This window comes from Centruroides sculpturatus, unplaced genomic scaffold (genome assembly GCF_000671375.1).
Source record: "Centruroides sculpturatus isolate CEXI.00-Female unplaced genomic scaffold, Cexi_2.0 scaffold806, whole genome shotgun sequence".
Lineage (NCBI taxonomy): Eukaryota > Metazoa > Arthropoda > Arachnida > Scorpiones > Buthidae > Centruroides > Centruroides sculpturatus.
This window is the reverse complement of record NW_019384938.1, coordinates 332093-358907: the sequence shown is the minus strand read 5'-3', so window position 1 is coordinate 358907 and position 26815 is coordinate 332093. Positions and strand designations below refer to the sequence as shown.

General features: G+C 29.7%; 1 protein-coding gene across 6 annotated transcripts in view; it reads right to left on the bottom strand.

Annotated features, from left to right (window-relative positions):
* Positions 1 to 691: 691 nt before the first annotated feature.
* The window catches only part of LOC111632083 (DCN1-like protein 3), a 41155-nt gene continuing 15031 nt past the window's right edge, over positions 692 to 26815 (bottom strand). For 3 of the 6 annotated variants that reach the window (XM_023376440.1, XM_023376438.1, XM_023376441.1), the window contains 3 exons: positions 13178 to 13304; positions 2405 to 2457; positions 692 to 2308 (listed from right to left, as the gene is read on the bottom strand). In XM_023376440.1, the coding sequence (XP_023232208.1) occupies positions 1321 to 2262 (942 nt within the window). In that variant the 5' untranslated portion in view covers positions 2263 to 2308; positions 2405 to 2457; positions 13178 to 13304 and the 3' untranslated portion in view covers positions 692 to 1320. Of the gene's footprint in view, positions 2309 to 2404; positions 2458 to 13174; positions 13305 to 26815 lie in introns of all 6 variants that reach the window. The other 3 variants (XM_023376439.1, XM_023376443.1, XM_023376442.1) reach the window with 3 other exon arrangements.

The following is a 26815-nucleotide window of genomic DNA, read 5'->3' as shown; positions in this document are numbered from 1 at the left end:
CTGTCCTTCCTTAATCCCCAGGAATTTTTCGGGATCGGGAGGTCGAAAAATCCCCAGGAATTTTTCGGGTGGTGATCCGACCAGATATGTTGGCTATCACCACCCGGCCGCCCCATTGTGGGCCTGGCCGAATCCATAATTCAATGAATTTTGTTATATTAAATTACATAATTAGTAACAATTAAAAATATATGTGCAATTATCAATTTATGAAAAATAATACACAGTATTAAGAACTGATTTAATAGTTTTAATTTTCTTTATATTGTAAGATTTTGTTCTACTATATTTACTTTTTTTCTTTATATAAAAATAGCAATAAGATACGATTGTTAAAGCATCTGATCATGAATATTATCATCATTTAACAAACAACTTGGACCAGACTGGACTGTATATCTGAAATTTACACAGTGTTATCTTTGTAGCATCATATCCAATTATAAGTTAAAAATGCTATATTTTTTCTATTGTGTATTCTCATTGATGTCATTTGAATGATAATGAAATACAATTTACATAAGTACTGTATTACCATAACAATGTGTAAGTGTATATAAAACACATGAAACTAGACTAACCGAGAATAAAAACAATCAAAACCAGCACAGTGCATTCCAAAATTTAGTTCTGTTTACCTGAAAAAATTCCTTTAAAAATTACTATTTTAATATCTAAAGACATTACATAATCAATGTTTAAAAACCTTTTATTAAAAATTTTCCCTTATATCCAATTCACTTTCAATTGGAATAAGTTACATTGCTCTAGAACAGAGCAGCTGTCATACGCTTCAATACTATCCACTGATTTGTACTATTGTTTTATCTGTTAACATGCTTTATAATTTTTTTTAAGATTTTAGTAAATTTCTTTTTTTAACTTCCTTTAATATAGTACAATGAGTTATATCATAATAACAATCACAAAATAAATATATTTAATATATTTTTTTTTATATAAAGAATAAGAAGATATTTATTTACTTTGTTAAGACTCAACAAAGTTATTGAAAATGATATCGTGTCACGTTTCAATGTTTATAAATTACAAACAAAATTCCACATTTTAACTAAATATAGAAAACAATGATATGGATGTTTTCTTTACGGTACATTTTTCTACCAGATTTATTTTATAAATAAAATCCTTATTACAAAAGCGGTGTTTGGAGATTAAAAAAGCGGCATCGAGTTCGTGACTCCAAACAGAGCAACGGCCGAGAAGCACATAAATATCACAAACCTGCGTGGAGAAAGCCCTCTTTTAAGTACGAGTAGAAAAAAATATAAAATCAAATGATAATCACACCAAGAAGAATCATTTACCCTCTTCTATGTTCTTACTGAAATGTATGTTTTGGTTAGTCTGATCATTTTCATATTCCACGAAGTCGTCGAACAGACACGGCCAAGCTTCCGTGTCGTCGTAACTACTCAGATCGTCACCAATGGCTTCGCTGAAATTTAGAAACATATTCCATGTGTCGCGAGGGATCCCACGAATGTTGGGATGTTTTTCTAAAAATGTGAGCCACCGTCGAAGTATGGGAGGTTCTTTTTGGGAGAATACGAGTTTCCAAAGTTGTATGGCCATTTCCGACGGCAAAATTCTCTGACCTACCTCTAAGCCGAATTTAAAAGCGAAGCGATATAATTCTTTAAAATTTTCCGGTTCTTGAATTTCAACCATTAATTCGGGTAACTTGGATTGTATAGATGGAATGGAATCTACTCTCATTGCCTTGCATCCTTCTACGAATTCCTGGCGAGAAAACCGACACATCTGTTCTGCACCAAACTTCCATGCCAGTAGCAACACTTTAAATTCTTCTGGTTTTACATTTAAATCTTGACAGAATAATTCTATGCCATCGGATAAAATTGCATCCTCGTTAGGATCACGATATTTCTCAAACAAGCTATAAATTCTAGATTCTGAAATTTCTCGTGTCGAGTGACTAGATCGTTTACTATCACTGCTGCCACTTCTTATGGGAGGAATGCGAGGATAGAACATTAACTTTTCCGTTAAACCAATGGATGTTTTGTTACAACTATTCAGATAGGTATCACCATTATTACTGATGTGAACTGTACTATCGGAATTTGACGTTCGTGAAGATCGAGACGTGACCGAACTTCCAACCGGAACACTGTCTCCACAAGATTCGACCATTCTGCTGGAATTTATGTATTTCAGGTGATGATCCTGTGCATCTGTATGCGGGTCAGTCTCACAACAAGAAAGGCACTTCCCCATTTGCTATTAAAGCAAGACCACTTAATTAGTAGATGTCATATCATCTCTGTAAAAGACCATTTTAATAATGTAACTCATAATTAATAAATATGTAATATTCATGCATTTAATATTTAATAAGCTTAACAATTGATACTTTTACCTGATAAATCCTTTATTTATCAGAAGTTACATGATATTTAGCCATTATTTTACCTAAAAATTTACATAGAGTTATTATAATATATTAAAAAAATTGTTACAAATATATAAATAAAATTGTGAGCTAAAAATATTAATTGTAATATCCAATAGAAAATAATTATATCATTTTCTGATTAAGAACTCATAAAAATTACATTCAAATTATTTTTATACAGAACTCTGAAGTAAATATTAAAATGTAAATTATAATATTATAAATATTCTAATTTATAAATAAATAAAAATGCTTCTTGACTCCTGCATTCTATCCTATTGAACAAAGTGTAAGTCGACTTGATGTGAAACTGAAGCACAATCATCAATTTCCCATTATTATTATTGTATAGTACAAGATTATAAAACTTGTATGCATTCTTGTGTTTCTTTTTATCCTTTAAATAGACTGTCTAAGCATTCTTACTGGAGACTGTTACAATGGGGAATAATGCAAGACATTTTAAGGTTTTTTTTTTAACTCTACCTGCTCTTTGGGCACTCAGATCTGCCTATCAATCATGAATTTGGTATGGTTCACAATGGGATGACCAGGTGCTGAAGGTGGGATCCAGCACATTTGGATGACATCAACTGTGAAAAATTCCTAAGTATCTGACCTAGATTTCTTAGAGCAACAAGCGTAACTCTCAACTGCATCCATCATCTGGAAATCAGTATGAGTCGTGCAGGTAAAACAACTTTTGATACACTAATTAAGAGAGCAATTATATTAACTGTTCATGGTTTAAGATAAAGTTTGGCTTAAGGAACATAAAGAGAACATCAGGAGGAAAAGTACAATGTCATCCTTGGTAAAGAGAGCATGGAATGATGCATATATATTAGTAGTGTAAACGAATATTCGGTTACTATTCGCTATTCGGCCGAATACCTAATACCTAAGAACAGGAGTAAGAAATAACAAAAACACAGTAAATTAATCATTTTGGTATTTAGATTTAATGTTATTGGGTTAGTGCTGTTTGTTTATATTTATTTATAACTTATAACATGCACAAAATAAAAAAGAACATAATATTAGTCACTTGTATTCACAATTTATAATTACAAAGTTCAGCACACGTACACGCCTATTCGTTCGAGAATCGTCGCACATCTGAGGGTCTGACCCAGTCTATCCTTCTTTTTAAGTGCTCGTCTTTGCTCTTCCCTTTCTCTTTCCTCTATCGCTCTAGTCCATGTATGCCTATGCATACATCATAATATACCCTCGCGATACTTTCGATTCGTCACTTTTCCGTGGTAGATTTCCCATTTTACAATTACGTGACTCATAGCCTGGTGATAACGGAGAAAAGAGACAGATAGGACGTCGGTATAAGTCACAGTTATGATTTCACAGATTCCAAACAGCTCGGTAGCCCGAACGACCCCAGGCTTTCGCCCGTGCACGCTAAGTGACTTTCATTACAAGCATTTAGCTTTCCGAAGTCTACGACAATTGCTTGGCATTGACGGCCGCGAATTTCGCGCCAATAAGCTGCCTCGACTTGTTTGAGGCAGCTTATTGAGTTGATAACATAATCGACTCGTTCGATTATGTTATCAACTCAATTTCATATTTATTTTCACATTTTCACTTTGCGGTCCTTCTCTGTTCTTCCGTTATTTACACGTGTAGGTCATTTCATTGTTATCCACATCTGATATCATCACTTATCACATGCTGCCATGACGCTCTTGTCTGAACTGTCAAGAATTAACGCGATTGGCGAAGCGAAGCGTAGTGACAGTGGGCCAATAGAGAGCAGGGGCTTGCCATAATGCGGTTTGCGCGCCAATTTTCGTACGTGCGTTAATCAAGCCGAATAGTTTGACCGAATATACTATTCGTTGCAACACTAATATATATTCAAGAAATGAAAGGATCTGGCAAGTGGCGACATTGTATATTTACAAATTTTAGGAAAAAAAAGCAGTTAACATTAAGGACTCTGACTCTCTCCCTAATGTGTAGAAGTGGTACCTGAAGGAGAAAGAAAGTAAAGAGAACGGAGAAAGAAAAGAGAAGATTGTTTGGAAACACACGAATTACCTTACGTACTTTTCAAGCAACTTAAACTTTAATATAACTAACATTTTTGGCTTGATTAATAAGCCTTCATCAGATTTTGGAACAGAGATTCTGTTTGGAACAATATTACGTTATTTTAATTATGTTATTTTACAACAATATCACATTATGATTTTAAAAATTAACAGGATTATTGATTAAGTTACAAATAAAAATAGAATATAAATCAAATAATAAAAACATACTAAAATAATGTACTTTTCCAGCAACTTAAACTTTAATATACAGTGTCAAAATCCTCCCAAGGATTGCAGGAGAGTATTTTAAAGAACTGGAAAATGTTGCAAAGCACATTTAGTACAAAATACTTTATATTTATTTGCATATTTACAGTAGAGCGTCGTTTATCCGAATCAATTGGGGACTGGAGTGGTTCGGATAACCTATTTTTCGGATAACGAATCATGTACGAAAAAATATATTAATTTATCCCATGTTGAAATTTCTCTCCGTTGCGTGTCGCTTCGCGTTGAATTTTCGTCGATGTTAAGCCTAACGAAGACTATTGTATCGTTAAAAATTATTTTTTTATTTTGTACAAACAAAATAAATTTATTGAAAAATATAAAAACAATAAAAAATTATACTTCAGATGTTAATTTAGTATCAAAAACGTAAAATATTTGAGTAGCCCGAGAAATAGCCGAAGATTGCAGCGCCACAGCACTAGCGAAAATTTAAATTTGCCGACTAGAATGCTTTCGGATAACAGACGTTTCGGATAACCAGCTTTCGAATAAACGACGCTCTACTGTATATGTTTACATACATAGTTATAAAATAATTATCTGAACAAAGTAATTATTTTAATAATAAAGGTAACATAGAAAGAACATATGCATTGGGAGTATTTTGATACAGACAAAACTCAAAATCATTAAAAACATTAAAACTGCCAGGATGATAAATATTACATTACAAAATTTCAATGCAAAGAAGTACCACATAAGGACTGTTTGTTCCTGAAGTGTTGGAAAGGATGTCATGAGTTACAGAAGACACTGTTCTAAATCAAAGTTTGATTTTCTTATTCTTAAAACTTGCCTGAAGAAGGCTGGTTAAAATGACTGAAAACGTTAGCATTTTGGTTATTTACAAAATATATTGCTGGAATTTAAAGGTTATGTATGTTCATTATATATTTGTTCTAGTTTGGGTTTGATTATATTTATTTTTTTTGTAAATTTTTTAATATGATTTCATTCCTAAGAAGTATGTAAATATTACAAATTCTGAAACAGCATTAAAAACAGTAGAAATACTACTATTAATGAAAATAATAAATTGTTATAAGTACTATTTCAGAAGTTGTAGTCTTTCAGTGACAAAAAACCTTGCTGATGGTGCACCATCCAACTTGTAAGTTGCAAGAAAAGTAACATAACTGATTATTTGTTATTACATCTTTAAAAGTTATCATTGTAAGGATCGGAAGTGTCCCATCTGGTTTATGAAATCTGCAACATAACCTTTGTCAATCTAATGACACATGTGGTTTCAAAATGTAAGCAATTTAACACCTTCTTAACAACATAACATTATTAATTATTTCTTTCACACTTTCAAAAATAAATTAAAACATTTTGCTATCATGTTGTCATCGTGTTTATATTTAAGCATTTAATTAAGTTTTATATTTAAATGTAGTTTTGTTAACTTATTGTATGTTTGTAATAGATATTCCATTTTCAAACATTTGTAAATAAAATCTAAACAGTCTAAAATTGTCAAAAATATTCCTTTAAGTCTAAAGAAAATTTAGTTTACAGGAGAAAGCAATTTTGTTTATAACAGTTTACAAAATGGTATCAAAATTTGTACAATTAAAATTTATAGCTTTTACCTTAATAAAATTATTGTTATTAACATAAAGAATCTTTCTCTAGAAAAGTATACAATTTTAATAAAAATATGCATTACTTATATTTATCTTTTAACTGCAAGCAAATTTAATATGAAACAATATTCATATTTCTGTTATATCTGATACTATCAATAACAATTATTGATTAAAAAACTAAGTATACAAAACACAGCATAAAACTGTAATAAGTCTTCGAAGATATCCATGTAAATTATTCTTCTATTGCCTTCTACAATCCATGTTACATATTATGAATGTATGAATTTCATAAAGCTTGAAGCATTACCTGTAGGTAGTGTATTGAACACATTTCTATTGAATCTGAACATAAGTGAAATTTTAAAATAGCTGCACAGTTTGACAAAAACAACAATAAAAGCAGATGGAAATTTGTTTTGAACTGTCAATAAATTATGAATGTAATATTTAACTTATTATTTTTCACTGCTTAATTTCTTGTTTTTTGTGTCAATGGTAGAAATGCCAAGGATATGACCAAACAAGTTATAAATTGCATACCAATAAGAATATGCAAAACAGATAAAGAACTGAGTAACCATATTGTTAATTTTTAGTCATAATTGTATCAGTGGCTGTAAATGTAGGTATGACTAAACTATATTTTCTATTTGATGGATTATTTGAAAATCAAACGTGCTATTTTAGTTTATACAATTATAAATTATATGCCTGTAAAATCAAAAATTGAATATTTTTTGGATAGTCTATTATTAACACTAAGACATTATTCACTCCAAATAGATTGTCTTACAATTATAGTAGATTACATGTTTATAATTTACATTTTGTAATAAGAACAGCTGAAGGATAGCTCAAACTGCCCGAAACACAAACAGTTGTTGCAATAAATATCAAATGTTCATTGATCTCTATGTGATTCCAACAACTCCTTCAAGTGTGATAAATCCTAATGAGAACCAAAAATATAGTGCTCATATATTCAACTTTTGTCTAACTTTATACCTGAAAAACCAATTATCCAAAAACTCAATTAACCAAATTTTGTTCTATATAAAAATTTTAGATGTAACTTATTCTTGACTCAACTATCAACTACAGTATATTTTGTATTTTCAATTGTTCTAAGTTCTGCAAGAAAAGATGATGGACCAAAATAGGTCCAAAAAAGTTACCTTCCATATAAATCTTTTGGTTTCCTCAAGTCAGCAGTTTATTTTTGAATTTGACTTCACAGATTACAAATTTCAGAAATTATAAAGTTTTTACTTAATACTGATTTTGGCAATCTCTCATAGGCCAACTATTGAGCTATCTTGTTATCAACATTCGTTTTATGTTTTATTTTTTATTTATTACAGTACAAACAGAATAGCTTAATCAATGAGTCAGAGGCTTCTAATGTGCACAGTGATACATTAAAAATGTACAACACAAATGCACAACAAAGCATCTGATGAATTAGAAATAGTGTTGACATGGTTAGAAATGCAACCTGAAGCAATTTTTCAACTCTCATGATGATCAAGTGAGAGATTTTGCAGTGTTAAAAAGAAAATATTATGTAAAACAAAGCAAAATAAGTGAATTTTTTCAAATAAAAAGTTGTAAAAACTAATTTTATGCGAGTACGGTACTTTAACTTTACCACTAAGAACAGATCACTTTGTATCCAAACACAAACTAAAATTGGGTTAAAGTGTTAGAAAGTCACTAATATTGTGTTGGGGCCACCTATATTGTTAGTTAATCATAACACACCTTTTACATTGCTAAGATAGTTTATTGAAAACTAACATTTTTGACCCATTCTATAGGCCATACTCACGTTTAATGAGAAAATTGGAACATCAACATTCCATCAATACAGTGGAGCCTCGCTTAACGAGCATAATTTGTTCCAGAATCTTACTCATAATGCAAAACACTTGTTAAGTGAAACAATTTTTACCATATAAAGTAATGTAAAATGTGATAATGCGTTCCATGTCAAAAAAAAAATACTCAAATATTTTATGTATAACATTTATTCAAAGTAAATTATACAATATACATTGTTAAGGAGCGTGAATCATCATCTTTTCTTTTAGCGTGGAATGAACAAACCTGGAATGTGAATTACATTTGCAGGAAAAAAAAATCAAAATTGAATTTGAAATTGGTCATTAAATTTAATACGAGATGACAGCTTAACTGCCTACCTCTAGTCAAATTATTTAATTTCTAATATTTAATTATAACTTTCACATAGCCCAAGAATTTGGCATATCATCTGGTGTGTTTATTCTATGGTTGTTGATGTTTATATGTAATATGTGTATGCACAAGTTTGGAAAAATGCATAGTCACAAGTGACACTAAGATACTCGCAGAATGAGTGCTAAACACAAACTGATGGAGCATGCGCACAATCTGGGACTTCCCCTCTTCTTGTCACTTGTTACGCAAAACGTTCATTAAGCGAGTCATTTTTTTACAATTTGTTTTGCTCGTTAAGTGAGATTCCACTGTATATGCATTCTATTTTACTGAATGCTGACGTTCCAATTCTTTCATTAAACCCGAGGATGGCCTATAGAATGGGCCGAAAATGTTAGTTTTCAATAAAACTATCTCAGCAACATAAAAGGTGTGTTACGATTATCTAATTATTTGCTGAGCACGTTCTGTTTAATATATTGCTAGTGGTGATCACCTGCCACTACCATTGCAGTGACATCACCATTAGCATAAAAAAGAATCTCTCTCAAAACCACTGTATCGTGAAATCAAAATCTTAGACCCTTATTTTTATTATATTTTTAATTTCCTTGTATCATATTATGTAAAATTACAAAGTTTAATCAAAATCAACTGATTAAATTTTGAGAATGAACTCAATTCTATAATTCACATAGAAGAAGCTTCATTAACACTCCACCTCAATTATGTATTTTTTTTTTTTACTTTTAATTCAAAATTTCATCAGTATATTTAGATTACAATGAAAGATTAGTGCTTGTTTTTAATAAATTACACGATTTTTTCTTAATTTCTTAGCATTCACATGTATTAAATTCGATGTTTAACTTTTTTCACTGTTGTACAAAAATTAAATTAAATATCTTAAATAAAGTAAAAAAAAAATCTAAAAATATGAATCTTTTTTTCTTTTTCTATCAAGTGTGATCAATCACATATATACTGCATATGATTGTTCACACTTATTATAAATATACTGTATCTATACTGTATCTACACATATGATAAGTGATGATATCTACACAGTGAGATTTTTACTTACTTGTAATTAGTGATATATATATAGTCAATTCTGTTTAATTGGGCCACCAGTTAATTGGGGTAGCCACTTTATTGGACCAAATCTCAAAGAACAGAAACAAAACTAATAAATTAATACATAATTTAAATGCTTAATTGGGGCAACTTTTTGCTTAATTTGGATAGTAGCAGAAAAGGAATATAGAAATTTTTTATATATTTTAGGGATCTTCCGAAAAATGTCAACACTACATACACTGTGTACACTAATGTCGTGTAGGTCTAATGGTTGATGGAAACAAAGCAATTTTGTCGTTTGCTTGGGTGGTTTGGTTTTTCCAGAGAGGGTTGGCATAGTGGGACGTATCACCAGGATCTCATCTGAGGCAGACCTCAAAGCGAGCTACTGACCCTGCTCTGGATTGGACCGGACATCCCCTTAAAAGCGAAGGGACAAAGACCCCTGGACAATTTTTCAAGGTCTCTCGACCAAGTTGGAAGACAGCTAGAGTTCCCTTGGAAGATGTTGTGTGCATTATTACTTCTAGATTCAAACAGCAGCCATCCAATTGTTAGGACCATCATTTGAAGCTGGCAGATTCTACTCACACTCCCACCAAAGTGGCCCATCTCCAAGTGAAGGAAACTGCTCAAAGAAAGGCGATAAGGTAACTTTTGGATGAACCCAGACATGTTCTAACTAAAAAGGGAAAAAGGAAAAATCATTCGATCAAAAACAGATCAAACAGTCAACCCTTGTGCACATCACTACTAATATTTGGCAACACTAGTATGATGCAAATCAGTCTATTGTCGTGAGTCAGGCAAATTTATAGTACAAACATTTCCTGTATTTTGGTTTAATAAAGCATTAAAATAAGTACCTAATTATTATTTTTTACCTACTTATTTATCTAAGTATTAATATTTTATTTTAAAATTTATTATTAGTTCGTTTAATTGGGGCAGCCACTTAATTGGGCCAAAATGGATTAGTCAGGCATGGCCAATATACAAAATGTCTAATAAATTTATGTGGCCTGCAATCAATCTTTCAATATTAGCTACTCAAGTCCAAATAGCTTGATGAAATATTCTGACACCTAAGAAAAAAAAAAAAAGGTCAACAACTCACTGTGCATTTAGAGTTAACGCTCCATTACAAATCTCTTAAGTACAGCTAGAATGTTGACAATGCATGATAATGTGAAAAATGTATCTGTAATCTCTATGTAAAATTTAGTCTCTACGGGGTGACACCACAATGAGATCTCGCACCACCTCAAAATCTTCCTAGGGCAGCCTCTGGTTCGGCCTGTGAAAAAAGTTTTTTTTTCAATTCGGCCCGGGCAAAAACTATGGCCACCCCTGGATTAGTCCCAATGTGTCCTAATCAACTATATATATATATATATATATGGAAGACCCAAAAATAATGGGAATAATTTTGTGGAAGGCAGGAGATTTGTAGTACAGATATCTGCCACTAGATGTCAGTAGACAAAATCTTCTGGAATCAGTATGTGAAGCAGTGTCAGTGTTGTCAAGACTTGTTGATCTATAGCAGTGTTTCCCAACATGGGGTCCACATACCACAGGGGGCAATTTAAAAATAGACTCGTTCAGAGTTTAAGTTAACCGTATATCCACTGTATATGTTAGGAGGGGCATAAGAATTTTAGAAAGGCTTAGGTGTGACATAGCACAAAAAATGTTGGAAAACACTGATCTAAAGTGATTTTTTTTGTGAGAGCTGTTTTTCATTTTCATCGAAAATGTGATGTCAGATTTTAAAGAGCAATACGCTGCTGTGAAATTTTGTTTCCTGTTAGGGAAAAGTGGATCAGAAACAGTTGAAAAGATTCAATGTGCTTACAAACAAGATGTCATGAGTAAGACAAGGGTTTATGATTGGTTTTTCGCACTTTCAAAAAGGAGAAATCTCTCTTGAAGATCAACCCAATTCTGGTCGTCCATCCACTGTTCAAACTGATAAAATGTTGAGAAAATTTGCGATCTCATTAACAAAGATTGTTATCGAACCATTGATGAACTTGTCAATTTGTCTGAGATTGGAGTTCATGGAGTTTGATTCAGCAAATTTTGTCACAAGAACATGGCATGAAAAGGGTTTCCACGAAGTTTGTTCCGCACTTGTTGACTACCGATCAGAAAGGCAATTGCTTGATAGCTCGTCAGCTTTGAAAGAACATTTGGAAGATGATCCAGACTTGTTTTCTAAGGTGATAACTGTGATGAATCATGGTGTTATGATTATGATCTGGAAACCAAACATCAATCTAGCCAGTGGAAAACATCAGGATCTTCTCATCCCAAAACAGCAACAGAAGTGCAGTCAAATGTTAATCTGTTTTTTTTGATGTGAAAGGAATTGTTCATTACGAATTCATCCAGACCAGATAGTCAATCAATATTGTTATCTGGAAGTCTTCAAAAGACTTCGTGATGCTGTGAGAAGGAAAAGAAAAGAATTGTAACAAACAGCAGATTGGTTTTTCCATCACAACAACATGCCCACTCATACTCCATGCAACACTTTTTGACAAGAAATGGCATGACCCTTCTCCCCCCATTCGCTTGATCTCGCATCTTGCAATTTTCTTTTTGTTTCCCAGGATGAAGAGGGAACTCAAAGGGAAGCAATTTCAGACAGTAGAAGAGGAGAAAACAAAAACAATGAAGGCACTAAGAGACATTTCAAAACAGGAATTTTCTAGGAGTTTTGAACAATGGAAAAAATGTTTGAACAAGTGTATTGAGGCTAATGGAGAGTATTTTGAAGGAAATTAAAATATGAAGTTGTTAAAATAAATACACAATTTTTTCTGAATTTTTTCCCATTACTTTTGGGCCCCCAAGTATATATCTCACTTATCATAAATATATATATATATATATATAAATTGGTAATCCAAAATAATTGGGCTGGACGATTTTGGATAACAAATTTTTTTTTTCCAGATTATTTCAGATAATTGGCACTTTTCTGTACTTTCATCTTTAATATATAAAGTTTCCTTAGGTTAGAACAAATTCTTACAAATTAAAATAGAAAATTTAAGAGATTATAGAACAAAATAAAACAAACTGAATTGTTTGATCGTTAATGAATAAAATTTCATGGATCTGTTGTTTGTTAATTAATACTGAATTTGATTAAAATGTATTAAAGTTCATTAATAAGACACAAAATATGCAAGAATTATTAAATTTTTGTAACATCCTGCTATGATGTACAGTAATTTCATAATATTTTAGGATTTGATAAAAATGTGAAATCTTGGAATAGTTGGAAATTGCTTTTCTATTGTGTAATATCACATTCAAAATCTTATCATTTACTATAAATTTACTTTATTTCAAAATATTTTATAATAATCAATTGTGCACTTTGTATCTTATCATTTTACTCTATAAAATTATTCAGACATATATACAGTTATTTCAGATATATGACGATAAACTAGATATTTTTAAATGTAATCTTATATAAAAAAATATTATAAACAACTTACAATGAAATCATGATGACACCATAATAATTTTTGTATGTGTCAGGTTTTAATTTCAAAATCATATCTCCCGAATGTAATGCGTCATGACTCATTTAAGACTTTTAAAATTCTTTTCGCTTCCATATAACTGTAAAAAAACAAATTATTATTTTTCACATCATCTCACATTTATTTAAAAATTCAATATAGTGTTATTACTTCATCACTATTAATTTTTAAATCTATAATGTCTTTTAGGATTTATCATACATGGAGACAGGTTTTCAGATTTTAATTTTTATTTAGCATTGAAATATAATATTTAACTAAAGTTTACATCAAAATTCACAGCCTATTAATAAATATGCATTTCTGCATCATGCCCTCATCATTTTACATTTTTTAGGTTGTTTTATTATAAATTACTGTATTTCAAAATTTCCAGACATATTTAAAATAATCGTGTTGAACATATTTAAAAAATTCAACCATATACTGGACGCACTATTACATTACATATATTCTAGACATTACAAAATATTATAAATATACTGTATCTATACTGTATCTACACATATGATAAGTGATGATATCTACACAGTGAGATCTTTACTTACTTGTAATTAGTGATATATATATAGTCAATTCTGTTTAATTGGGCCACCAGTTAATTGGGGTAGCCACTTTATTGGACCAAATCTCAAAGAACAGAAACAAAACTAATAAATTAATACATAATTTAAATGCTTAATTGGGGCAACTTTTTGCTTAATTTGGATAGTAGCAGAAAAGGAATATAGAAATTTTTTATATATTTTAGGGATCTTCCGAAAAATGTCAACACTACATACACTGTGTACACTAATGTCGTGTAGGTCTAATGGTTGATGGAAACAAAGCAATTTTGTCGTTTGCTTGGGTGGTTTGGTTTTTCCAGAGAGGGTTGGCATAGTGGGACGTATCACCAGGATCTCATCTGAGGCAGACCTCAAAGCGAGCTACTGACCCTGCTCTGGATTGGACCGGACATCCCCTTAAAAGCGAAGGGACAAAGACCCCTGGACAATTTTTCAAGGTCTCTCGACCAAGTTGGAAGACAGCTAGAGTTCCCTTGGAAGATGTTGTGTGCATTATTACTTCTAGATTCAAACAGCAGCCATCCAATTGTTAGGACCATCATTTGAAGCTGGCAGATTCTACTCACACTCCCACCAAAGTGGCCCATCTCCAAGTGAAGGAAACTGCTCAAAGAAAGGCGATAAGGTAACTTTTGGATGAACCCAGACATGTTCTAACTAAAAAGGGAAAAAGGAAAAATCATTCGATCAAAAACAGATCAAACAGTCAACCCTTGTGCACATCACTACTAATATTTGGCAACACTAGTATGATGCAAATCAGTCTATTGTCGTGAGTCAGGCAAATTTATAGTACAAACATTTCCTGTATTTTGGTTTAATAAAGCATTAAAATAAGTACCTAATTATTATTTTTTACCTACTTATTTATCTAAGTATTAATATTTTATTTTAAAATTTATTATTAGTTCGTTTAATTGGGGCAGCCACTTAATTGGGCCAAAATGGATTAGTCCNTTTAAAAAGTTTCATTTGGGAAATTTTGAACTAAAAGATACAAAATGTACAGGGTACCCAAAAAGTGTCGACAAAGAAAAATTTCAGGAAAAAATTGTTAAAAATAGGTAAATACCAACTCGTGAACTTATAACAAATCATAGTCTGTCACAGACATGTATTGTTGAAACACTTCATTCACTTGAAATGGTTGTAAAATGTGATGATAATTGTGTTCCACATGCATTAAAAAAACTGGATTGAGTATAATTTTGTCTGAAGGTGGTAGGTAGCTCTAAGGTTTCATTTTATTTTTAAATTAATTACTCATTTTTATCACAGAAACATTAAATAATTGAGATTGTTGTAATGAGGACTGGCAAATACTGTCCACGAGGCATTGCTAAATTCAATATAATAAATAAAATATAAATAAATTAATTAATTAATTTTACGGGTGACAAAATTAAAGTTAAAATAAAAATATTTGTTATTAACTGAAAATTTGTTCTAGCAAGTGATGATTGTTCAGTCAATACCAAGGTACTACTTTATTTAATTAACATGATTTTGACATACGCGGTAGTATCGAGAGATTAATTGATTGTGTTAATCAAGGGATGTCTGAAGTAGATAAACTGTATATAGCAGAAACCTGTCTACTACAGAAGAATTACTTGGTCCTATGGAATTCCATTATAGACAGGTTTGACTGTACATAAACCGGTATTATATACATACATACAAAACACATCACTAGAATGCACTTAAATGCATGCATCTGAAATATTTACAAATACAATTACTAACTAAATTACATTTTCATTCATGTTTTTTTTTTTTGAGTTGATGGTGGAAAATCTATGCATTTGTTCAACCTTCTAACTTCTTAATGATACATCAACTAATTACACCAGTTTCCATAGTTTAATTAATAATCCTGAATATAATACTATATCTTTTCTTCAACAATGTTTCTTTATATATATAATTTTATTACTTAAAGCTGATTTTCCAGTTTCACATATTCTCTTAAATTTTCACAAAAGATTGCATGTCACTGATGCTGATATACTACTGGCAATTTTTCCAATTGATAATTAAATTGGAATCATAAAACACTACTAAAGTGAATAAACATTTACACTTTACAAGACTTCAATCTTGTTTCTCAGCAATACAGCTCAATTTATACATTTAAAACTATATTATTTAAAAATTAAAAAATGGTTTTTGATAATTATAACTTAAGTTAATATAAAATATCCTCTAAAAACTTCTCAAATTGAGAATATTGTTAATGTTTTGATCATATGTTTTTTTGAAAATTTATTGATTAAAGTAATTTGAAAACAACAACAACCTGAAGATATATTAACATAGATTTTCACATACACACAGAGAGAGAAAGTGATAAAAAGAATCATCAGTTTGAAAAAATAAATACGTAACTTCCTGCACTAACTATTCAAAATTACATATCTGCATATGTATGATTCTTAAAAACTACAAAACATGATTCTAACAATATTAAAATGGAAATGAACAGATTAGAAACATATAAGTTATGTAAAAAAAATATTAAAAATGTCAGAATATAATTGTTCACAGAATAATACACACTTTTATAACTTCAGATAAAATTAAACATTATATAATAAATACTAATAATCTGAAATCTAAAATAAAAGACTATTATTAAGATTGATAAGCATTTCTTTAAACACTTCCTGCTCCTTGTGTTTTAGAACAAGTGCCAATTTTTGTGGCTATATTTAAAGAAGTTATGGTCTATTTGAACACACGTGGCATATGGATTTTGAAGAATCTGTCATTAATTTGGTTATTCTCCTACTCCTTTAATTTTGAGATAAAAACTAATTTTAATACTATAAACTGATTTAAATATGTGTCACTTTACTATAATGGATATTTTAAAATTTTGATACAGAACCAAATTGATTAACCTTAATGTAAAAAAAAAAAGTCTAGTCATCAGTTTAAAACAACAGAGTAAAAGAATAATTTCTCTTCCGAAATTCAAGGTAACAGATAGTAAATTATAGAAAATCGCATAGTAAATAAGATCAAATCATATAATAATTCTTAGATAAAGAAAACATTTTTGAGAGAGGAATCAGAATAAATTAAAATCTGTAACAATAATAAAATTTTACTGATAATGCTATAAAATAAAATCTTTCAGATTCAAAAGAAATCAAATAAAAATTTTTAAATATTAGAAAAATATTGATAAAAAAAATAAGCAAAGCCTAACTTATATAGAATGAACAATCTACAAACCAGAAATGAATTATTATTTAAATAAAAAATGTTTTCAGCTGCATTTTACCTATACATGGTTGATAAAGTGGCCAAAACATAAGTTAGTTACTTAATTATAATTAATTAATTACTGGATTAAATATTGTTTTTTTTTTTTTTAATTATCCAGTTGTCTTCTGCAGTTCTTAATCATAGTTTGTAGATAATATATTGACTATTTTTTCAGTTTCTACTAAAAAAAAAGTTATCAGGCAAAACCTTGTTCTACTGGAAAGCAAAGTTGTATCAAATACTTCTAATAAAGTTATTAAATTTTATTGTTTAATCATAAGAATATTAATGCTTAGTTTATTCATTTTATTTTATACACAAAACAAGCCAAATTACGCGAAGTTGTTTTTAAAAAGTAATAAATGTTATAATTAAACATGCCTGAAAAAATTTCTTAATTTTATGTAATTTAATGGTTTTATCAAATAATTCTGAATGCAGATGTATTAAATTTTATTTATATAATAAAAAGTTTCTCTCTTGATTGTTTTCCTGTCATTTTAAGATTAACATTAAAAAATTCTGATGTTTTTTGCATTGTCTTTACCAGATAATCTATTAAAATTAAAATATTCATAGAATTCAATTCTATTTATTAGAAAAATAATTAAAAATAATCAACAATAACTGGATACATGTAGAATAGTTTCCTATCAACATTACATATTAATTAATTTAAATAAATTTTATATATGAAATAATTTTTATCATCATATAGCAATAAATTTATGAGAACGTATAATGTTTATTGAGTCATTTCCACGCCAAATTGATTAACTCCGTTAGTTATGCAAATACTATAAACAAGGACATCCTTGGAATAATTATTGTTATTTTATATGTTGTTACATAAAACTATGCCTGTAATAATATATTCTACAACGTTTATTTAAATTTTAAAAGGAATATATATTGTTTTATCAATTTCTCTACTTTTTGTTTGTGGAGTTAGTTGATTTGGCAAATGAGCAGCTCAATTAGGGATCTTACTAATTCAAACGTGTTCAGCTTTTATTGTGCTCCAGAAATGTTTGAGTTAAATCAGGATGACAGAAATGTAAAATATGTGATCGTTCTAAATACTATCTTTTGGAAATACTAAACAATAAGTGGATGAAAGAGTAGCAAACCTTGTCAAAACTGGTTTAAAAGTAATAAAAATATTAATAGTATTGTCTTGTAAAACTAGAAATGATTCATTTAAACTTGTTTATGCATACTGTTTGAATGAAAGAGTAAACAATAAACAACAATTTTTGCATTTATCTATATATATAAAAATGAATGTGTGTGTGTGTGTGTGTGTGTGTGTGTCCTTCATGCATTACCACACCGTTTATCCGATTGCCGTGAAACTTTGGGAAGTTGTTTAATATACTCCAGCGAAGGTTTGTGGCATAGTACGATTGCCACGAAACTTTGGAAAGTTTTTTTAATACACTCTTGCGGATGTTTTTGGCATTTATCCTACGATAGATGGCGCGCGTTTACACGAGCATTCGAGTACAGTGTGTTCGATCGATTTCAAATTGTGAAGACCATTTCCCCCTTTCAAAATATATCTCTATATATGTATTTGTGAACTGTTATTTACGATATTTGTAATAATTTTTCTTTAATCACTTTATTTTCACTTTTTTTTGCTAATTATGTATTCGCTCGAACTTCGTTAAAACCTTAACTGTACCCCGAACAACAACCGAAGTTGTAGGAAGAAATTCGCTATTTTACCGATCTAGGTATCCCCCTTTTTCCAAATTTTAATATGACTCAAAATAATTTAAAAAGACAAATTACAATAAAACGGTTTATTATCCGACTATCAGAAATTTCACAACATGCCAAGGAAGAGAGGAAGGAACAATTAAATAATTAAAATTATAAAGGATTAAAAAATATATATATAAAAATGGGGAATATCGCACTTCTGACAATCGCTGCGAGTGTGTGAGCTAAATTTGGAGAATCCGTGCTTTTCGCATGGACAACTGTATGTAGCCAGCTCACGCGTCGGAAAACCTTCTGATTATTCGTGTACGCACCAGACGGAAAAACAAAAAATATCGTGTATCCACAAACACTCCAATATATAAATAGAATTGAAACAACACTTTGAAATGTTTTCCCGATGAAAATGAATAATAATAATAATAAGTTTCAATAAAAATAATAAAATGTAAATTTAATTTTATCATAACGAGTTTGCATGAATTTCGCTTCTTCTGAGATCGCAGCAATGCGCGACAGGTAAGCTAGTTTACTATATAAACAAAATAATATGAAAATTATACTGACAAATAGAGAAGAAATTTACAATAATTTGCTTACACTAAAAATCCATCGTTAAAATGTAAGATTAGAATTTACAATTTAAATCTATTAAATTATAATAATGAATTAATTACTATAATTCAATTGACCAAAAGTGAACTATTCTTTTTTGTAATTAAGAGAAATATGTTTGTTAATTAATTATCGATTATTTTAATAAACATAATCAAAAATATTGCCCGCTAATATTAATTTTCTCTTCGCTGCTAAACATTGTTAAATGAGAAATTTTTTTCTGGCAGAATATCTTCTGAGGTTTTCTGTTGACCTTAATCTGAAGTATCAGTAACATCTTGATTTTTCTCTACTTTTCTCATAAAATCTGATATTTTCATTTGCTTGAATTTGCCTAAGAGATCTTTAAAAATTTAGTCTTTTTACTTTTAATTTATTCTATAAAAACAAAACACAGCAAGTCTTTCTTTTCGGTTAATTTAGAGCAAGAGTTGGCAAACTTTTTTAGGAAAGGGCCAGATTGTAAAAAAATCAGGTTCAGTGGGCCAAGTTGCAAACTTGAATAGGTACTTCTACTCAAAGCAAAAACAAAAAAAAAGTTATTTTTTATTAGAAAGTGATATTTTTATGTACATAATATTTATACACACTATTGCTGATACTTAAAAACAAATAAAAACATTTTTAATGAATTTATTATATAATGGTAAAAATTTGTACTAATGTGAAGAATGAAATTGTTTCTTCTGAGACAATATTTCATTATACTGGACTTCCAAGTTAGTAATTCCTAATGTCTTATTGGAAAGCCATCCAGTTGATAGTAAAAGATTAGAATACATTTAAAGAGTACTTTGAAAATTATTAAGAAAAATATATAAGTTATTTAATCATATACATAGGAAAAATATTGAGGAAGATTTTATAGTTTACAGAATAAAAATTAAAGTTATGCAAAAATAAACTTATTACATAAAATCAATTTATAAGTCTAGAGGAGTTCAGAGGAGATAACTATCAACATCCATCATTAATGTAAGTCATACTAGAGTAGTATAAGAAAATAAAAAAAATTTACATTGCTACTTTAGAAATTAGAAATTTGTTGCATAAAAATTAATCACTTTTTAAAAATAGTTTATATAAGTGGCATTAAATAAAAATATAATAAATTAATGACAAATTCCAGACTGCATTTAAGAACTAAAGAAAGTATGTTTTAGTCAGAGTAAATAATAGAAGAACAATAATACACTGTAACATTTCAGGAACATGTTTAACCATCATAAAAGTTAAATATAAACAAAATATATGTTGCTATGGAGACAGAGTGAAGTAAATAGAAATAAATAACTACTACAGAAAATATTATAATATAACTGATAAAAATAATTTAACGTATCAAAGAACTTTTTGGTCACTTTGCAGGAAATTAACCAGCATATTTATAAAAAAAAAAAGCTTCATAAGATCAAATAAAACTATCAAAATAACTTGTTATATCATTGTGAACCAGAGAGATTTTACTTGTTTGTCAAACCTCAGAAAATGGTTGATTTTCTATAAAGCTTCAGAAAAAAAATCTTAATTGATTATCAACCTTTCTTTTTTCCTTAAGACATTTTTAAATTGTGTTAGGTATGTTATAACTTTTTCTGTAAGCATTATCTATTTATGTTTATTTCAATCCTGCCCCATTCTTCATAGTAATGTACAGTACATTTTGTTTATATTCTACCTTTATATTTATTAAATGTATTTCTAAAGATGAATAAAAACCTGAAAAATTTATATATGGAATAAATAAAGAATAAAATATAAGTATAGTTTATCTGGCTTTAAATAGATATAAAAGAAAACAGTAATTTATTGAAAATGTGAAAATAATCCTCAGTATTGTGAAAGAAAAAACCATCTTAAATATAATTTTATGTTTAATAAAAAAATCTACTATAAATAACTTATAAAGGATTTTACTTGCATATGAACAAAAATATTCTTTTATTTTTAATTAATTTATTTCAAGCATCAAGTTTCGTGATGATTTTACAATGAATATAATTTTATTGGCAATAACAAGCTGGAATCGGAAGTATTTTAAAAAATATATATATATATATATAATTTTGTATGTTGTATCAAAATAGAATTTTAACTGTTCATAATACAGTAAAATCTGTCTAAAATAAAAACATGAATAAAATAGAAACCTGTTTAAACAGGAAAAACTTTGGAATAGAATGATTTTCTATGTTAAATTTTACTACAAGTCAAAATTTGAGAAGTATTCAAATACCTAGCACAAATTCTCAGGAATAGGGAACTTTTTAGACTTAAGTAATTCATGCATTCAAATACCCTCATCTTTAGTTGAAATTACTTTGGAAACCTGTCTAAAACAGAAACTGCAGAGGTCTTTGGACATGAAGTATATAACTTGAAAAAAGAAAAATTAAGATTCCATGTGTAAATCAAATAAGTAAAATCATTTCCCAGCTCAATTGTCACTACAAAGCATGGCAAACTGTATTCCAAGAACCATTTCAAACCTTTTCAGAAAAATGAAGGTTACCTGATATGGGACAGACACAAAATCTGTTTCCCCTACTCTTTTCATCCTGTGAGCTAGTACTAAAAGAACCTTTTAATCATACCCATCATGAGTTTGGCCATGCCCGTAATGAGGGTCTGTTGGATGGTGAGGGATGGGGCTAGACATATACTGGATAGATCACCTCAACAAATTCCTGGATTCCAGGATTTTTTTGGGGACTTGGGAAAGAATCCAGGTGGTCAAAAACTCTGTTTTTGACCACCTGGATTCTTTTCCAAGTCCCCAAGCTGTAGGGCTAACAGCTTAACTATTTGGCCATCTGGCAGCAATCTCTATTACTGTAATGTGATTAAAATTTCTAATATACTATACCTTGGTATTTGAATTGGCTTGTTTGCTGTTGCATGTGCTCACAAGGTTCAAATCTGAAAAATATTCAAATACCTAGCACAAATTCTCAGGAATAAAGAGAACTTTTTAGACTTAAATAATTCATGCATTCAAATACTTTCATCTGTAGTTGAAAATACTTTATTACTGGGTTTAATCCAACTTAATTCAAAATTTTTTAAGTATGTAATAATGATTTTACTATAAAAATGAACATAATTGTGGACATTTATCTAGTATATTTACGAATTTAAAAAAAAAAAATACTAAAATCTGTTCAAAACTGAAACTTGCCAAACAAAAAAAATTTGGTTTGGTGCAATTCTGGTTTACACAAATTTTACTGTAATAGAAAAAGTGGCTTCAGACAAAAGATATTAAAAGATCAAAGCTGTGAGGAATAATAAACTGAAAGTATGTCTTCCTGACATCAGAGTTTGATGAAACATCTAATTGCAGTGCTTTGTCTCTATATCCTTCACCATTGTTCTGCAGAAGACTGCCTCTTGACCAAGACCAGTGCTGCATATGTAGACACAATTCTGTATATTCATGTGACCTGCAGGGCTGCGAGCCTTTGTATTATGAGCCTTGTAATAGTTGCCTTTGCTTTGATCAAATTAAAATCATTTCCTTGCAGCTGTAGATTCTTTCATTAAATTTATATCTTATTTAACTGATTTATAAATATCATTCTTAAATTTCAATAAATTCTCTCCTAATTATCAATGTTTCAAAAAACATTATAACCAAGTCAAAGAGGTCATAAAATCTTTTTAGACAGGTAACCTTTGATAGCCAACAAACTTCTGTGTACAATAGTAAACAATTGAAGTCCTTGTCATTTTCATCACCGTTTTCAAAACAATATCATTGAGAGCATTGCTTCTGATCTTGTTAACTGCTGTAATTACATACTGTAGTGAGCAATGAAGGCAATCACTAAGATTTTTTGCAACCAAATGTTGTTTGTGAATTACACAATACACAGCAACTACATTTGGTACCACTTTTTTCAAATATGAAATCGACCCACAATATCGTCCAACCATTGCCAGAGCATCATTGATAGCAACAGACATATTATCCAAAGGAATACCTTTTTATTTAAAACAGTGTTCCAATACTTCAAATATAGATTTTCCCTTTAGTATCCATTTCTAATTTTTTTGCAAATAATAGTTCTTGATAAATTTTTTTCATACTGTATTTTACAAAGCGAATACATGCAAGAAGTAGACTCATTGTTTGGTAAAGTAGATTCATCAAGCTGTAAAGAAAACTCGGTAGTCTTCAAAAAATCAGTCCGAGAAAGTGGATAGTTAGAGAACTCTCCACATCCTAGGACATTTGTCTCTGTACCATATTACTGCTTAATTAATGGGATTTTCTTAATAATATCAGAGTGACTTGTGTGATACAGCACACAGAACCTCACTCATAGCTGGCAGTATCAATTCTTCTCCAATAGTGTGAGGTTTTCTCGATTTAGCAATAAGCGAGGAAATGTAAAAGGCACATAACCAATCATTGTCTCATTTCGATGCCTCTGAAAATTTACCAGCTAAAGTTGGATGTCTCAAATGTTGTTCTTGAGCATTTGAAAATAAGAAAATCTTTATCTTTTCTGTCAGGATGTATTTTGGTCAATTGTTGTTCTAATTGTGAAGGGTTCATTTGAGAACTCTCTGGCAAATCAGGTACATTGGTAATGTCTTGTTTAAGGATGCCTGAATAAAACCATATTTCAAGTATTTGACATTATATTGTCTACATTTTGTAAATACACATCACTAACCTTATAATGCTTTGCAGTTATTTTGGAACACAACACAATGTTTTCGGTCCACTCTAGGACTTTTTTCAGGTGGAGTTCTAGAAAAAACATTTCTGGTGTGATTAGTGTTCCATTCAGTTTCCGATGCGTTCTAATTTTGATGATTCGAAATTAGAACGCATTGGAAACTGAATGGAACACTAATCACACCAGAAACTTTTTTTTCTAGAACTCCACCTGAAGAAAGTCCTAGAGTGGACCGAAAACATTGTGTTATGTTCCAAAATATATATAAGGTTATTTATAAGGTTATGCAATGTATTTATAATTAATGCTTTGTTTATTGAATGGATTTTATTATTTACATTTTTTTTCTTTGAATCTGACATTGGTCTATCTGTAGAAATAAAAACAATAAAATAATCTGCTGTGGCCACCACACAGCCAACCATCACCATATTAAATAAATTTATTATTATAATTTAATCATTTAAATTTCAAATTTAAATTTATGTAAGTTGTTTTATGAATATTTTACAATAGAGAAATTTTTTGTAATAAATTATTTAAATTTATGTAAATTTAAAATTTATAAGATACTTTTAAATTATGTTACTAACGTCGGTCGGTAAAAAAAATAATAATAATAATAGTAAATATGTATGTACTTATCTCTATGACAAATAATTATTACAACAAAAATATATTTTTAATAAGTGGTCCATGCAAGTTATCTTTTGAATGTGATCTGTAAACACTGCACAGGCTATAATGTACTGTACCAATACCTACTTTTAATACAGACTGTTCTTGCTTACAAGATATTTAGAACTATTTGTTGAAACATGCACTTGATGATTTTTAGTATTAATTAATCAAACTTCTCAGCACATTCTTGTGAGTAGGTGGCGTTGAAAACCAACACTGCCCATGGGGGCAGCAGTTGGTCCTCAATGCCTCCTAAATTGGCATTGAACCAAAAAAAGCCTCCTTAGATCTTTTCAACACTCACCGGTTGGCGGTACCAACCCCTTAAGAACCACTGCTCTAGAGCCATCTTGTAGATGGTATGGAGTACATTACCACTAAGGCCATAATCACCAATTTAGTCTAGCCAGTCTCAATAGTGCTGTTATTATGAGATTCATTCTGGTATAGATGTTTCTCAAGCAATGTGTCAGAGTTGGAATATAGTTGAAATGGATTAATCCACTCCGTAAGAAAGAGGTAAGCATATAGAAAAGTGACATCATTAGCTGGTTATTTATGCTAATCAATAAGAGCTGGACAAACTTATGATGGTTTGAAGTTCTAATTTTGAGTTTAGAAATTTCAAACTTCAAGGTAAAAAATAGCAGACCTATGTCTGATCAAGTAGACATTCAACTGTGTTGTAAAACAATAAAAAATGGTAATAAATTTTAAGTAATATGAGAAGATCCACAATGTGGAATTTTTCCATATTTTTCATGACTTCATCCTTTAATATCCTCTATCAACTCTCCATCTTCTCTATTCTCACTTTCACATCCTCTTCTGTGCTGTATAATCACTTACATATTCAGGCCATCTCTGTAGTATTTCTTCTTCACTATTAATGTCCTTTTTATTTCTGCCTGATTGATTTAAACTAAATTTTTGTCCAATAGACTATTTTCTTTATTAAATCATATGCCATGTCAAACCTTTAATTCTTTCTAAGTTTTGCATTTCATCACATTCTCTTTTCATCCATTCAATTTTTGCTTTATCTGTTTTCCTTTTTAGGGAGTTGTTAGTTTCACAGTATCTTTTTTGTTTTTTTGCTCTTCTAAGTTTACATCACTATTTTTAATCATAATTATTAAAATAAAATGTTCATTTTTCAACAATGGTGTGGAAAAATATGTTCATAATTATAAAAATAACTTCAGCTATGCACTATATGGCTTTAAACATTGTTCTATTTAAAAGTCAACAGACTTCTAAATATAAACATCCTTAAACCTAATTAGTAGTTCTGGAGAGAGAGATTCCGGATAGCATAACTGCATAAGTTCAGACAGAGATCTGGGTAGCATAACTGACTTCTAAATTTATTTGTGCTTATAAGTGTTCAGAAATTGAGATATTTGAGATGATGTTAGTAAACAGTTTTACAAATCTAATTAGATACTGCTGGTTAATAGTTTTATAAATCTCATTATTGCTTATTTTAACATTTATTCATTAAGAAAGCTAAATATGTAATACAGTAGGGCGTCGTTTATCCGAAAGAATTCCAGTCAGCCTAAAGTATAATTTTTATTTGTTTTTATATTTTTCAATGTATTTATTTCATTTGTAAAACATAAAGAAATCATTTTTAATGATACAATAGCCACGATTATTATTTTAAAAAGTTTACGTTAGGTTTAACATCGATGAAAATTCAACGCGAAGCTACACGCAACAGAGAAAAATTTCAACAAGGGATAGGTTAATATATTTTTTCGTATATAATCGGTTATCTGAAAAATAAGTTATCCAAACAACCCCAGTCCCCAATTGATTTGGATAAACGATGCTCTACTGTATAAGACTTGAAAACTGCACTTGTCTTAAACTACTCAAACCTTTAAAGTACAGTACAAATTGTACTGTATTTTAAAATTTTGAACAGTAGTACTGTGGTATAAAACTTTGCCAAGGAAAAATACATTATTATTTATTAAAATCCAAAATTTAGCTTTTGTATAGTTTAAGATATATTAAATAGAAAT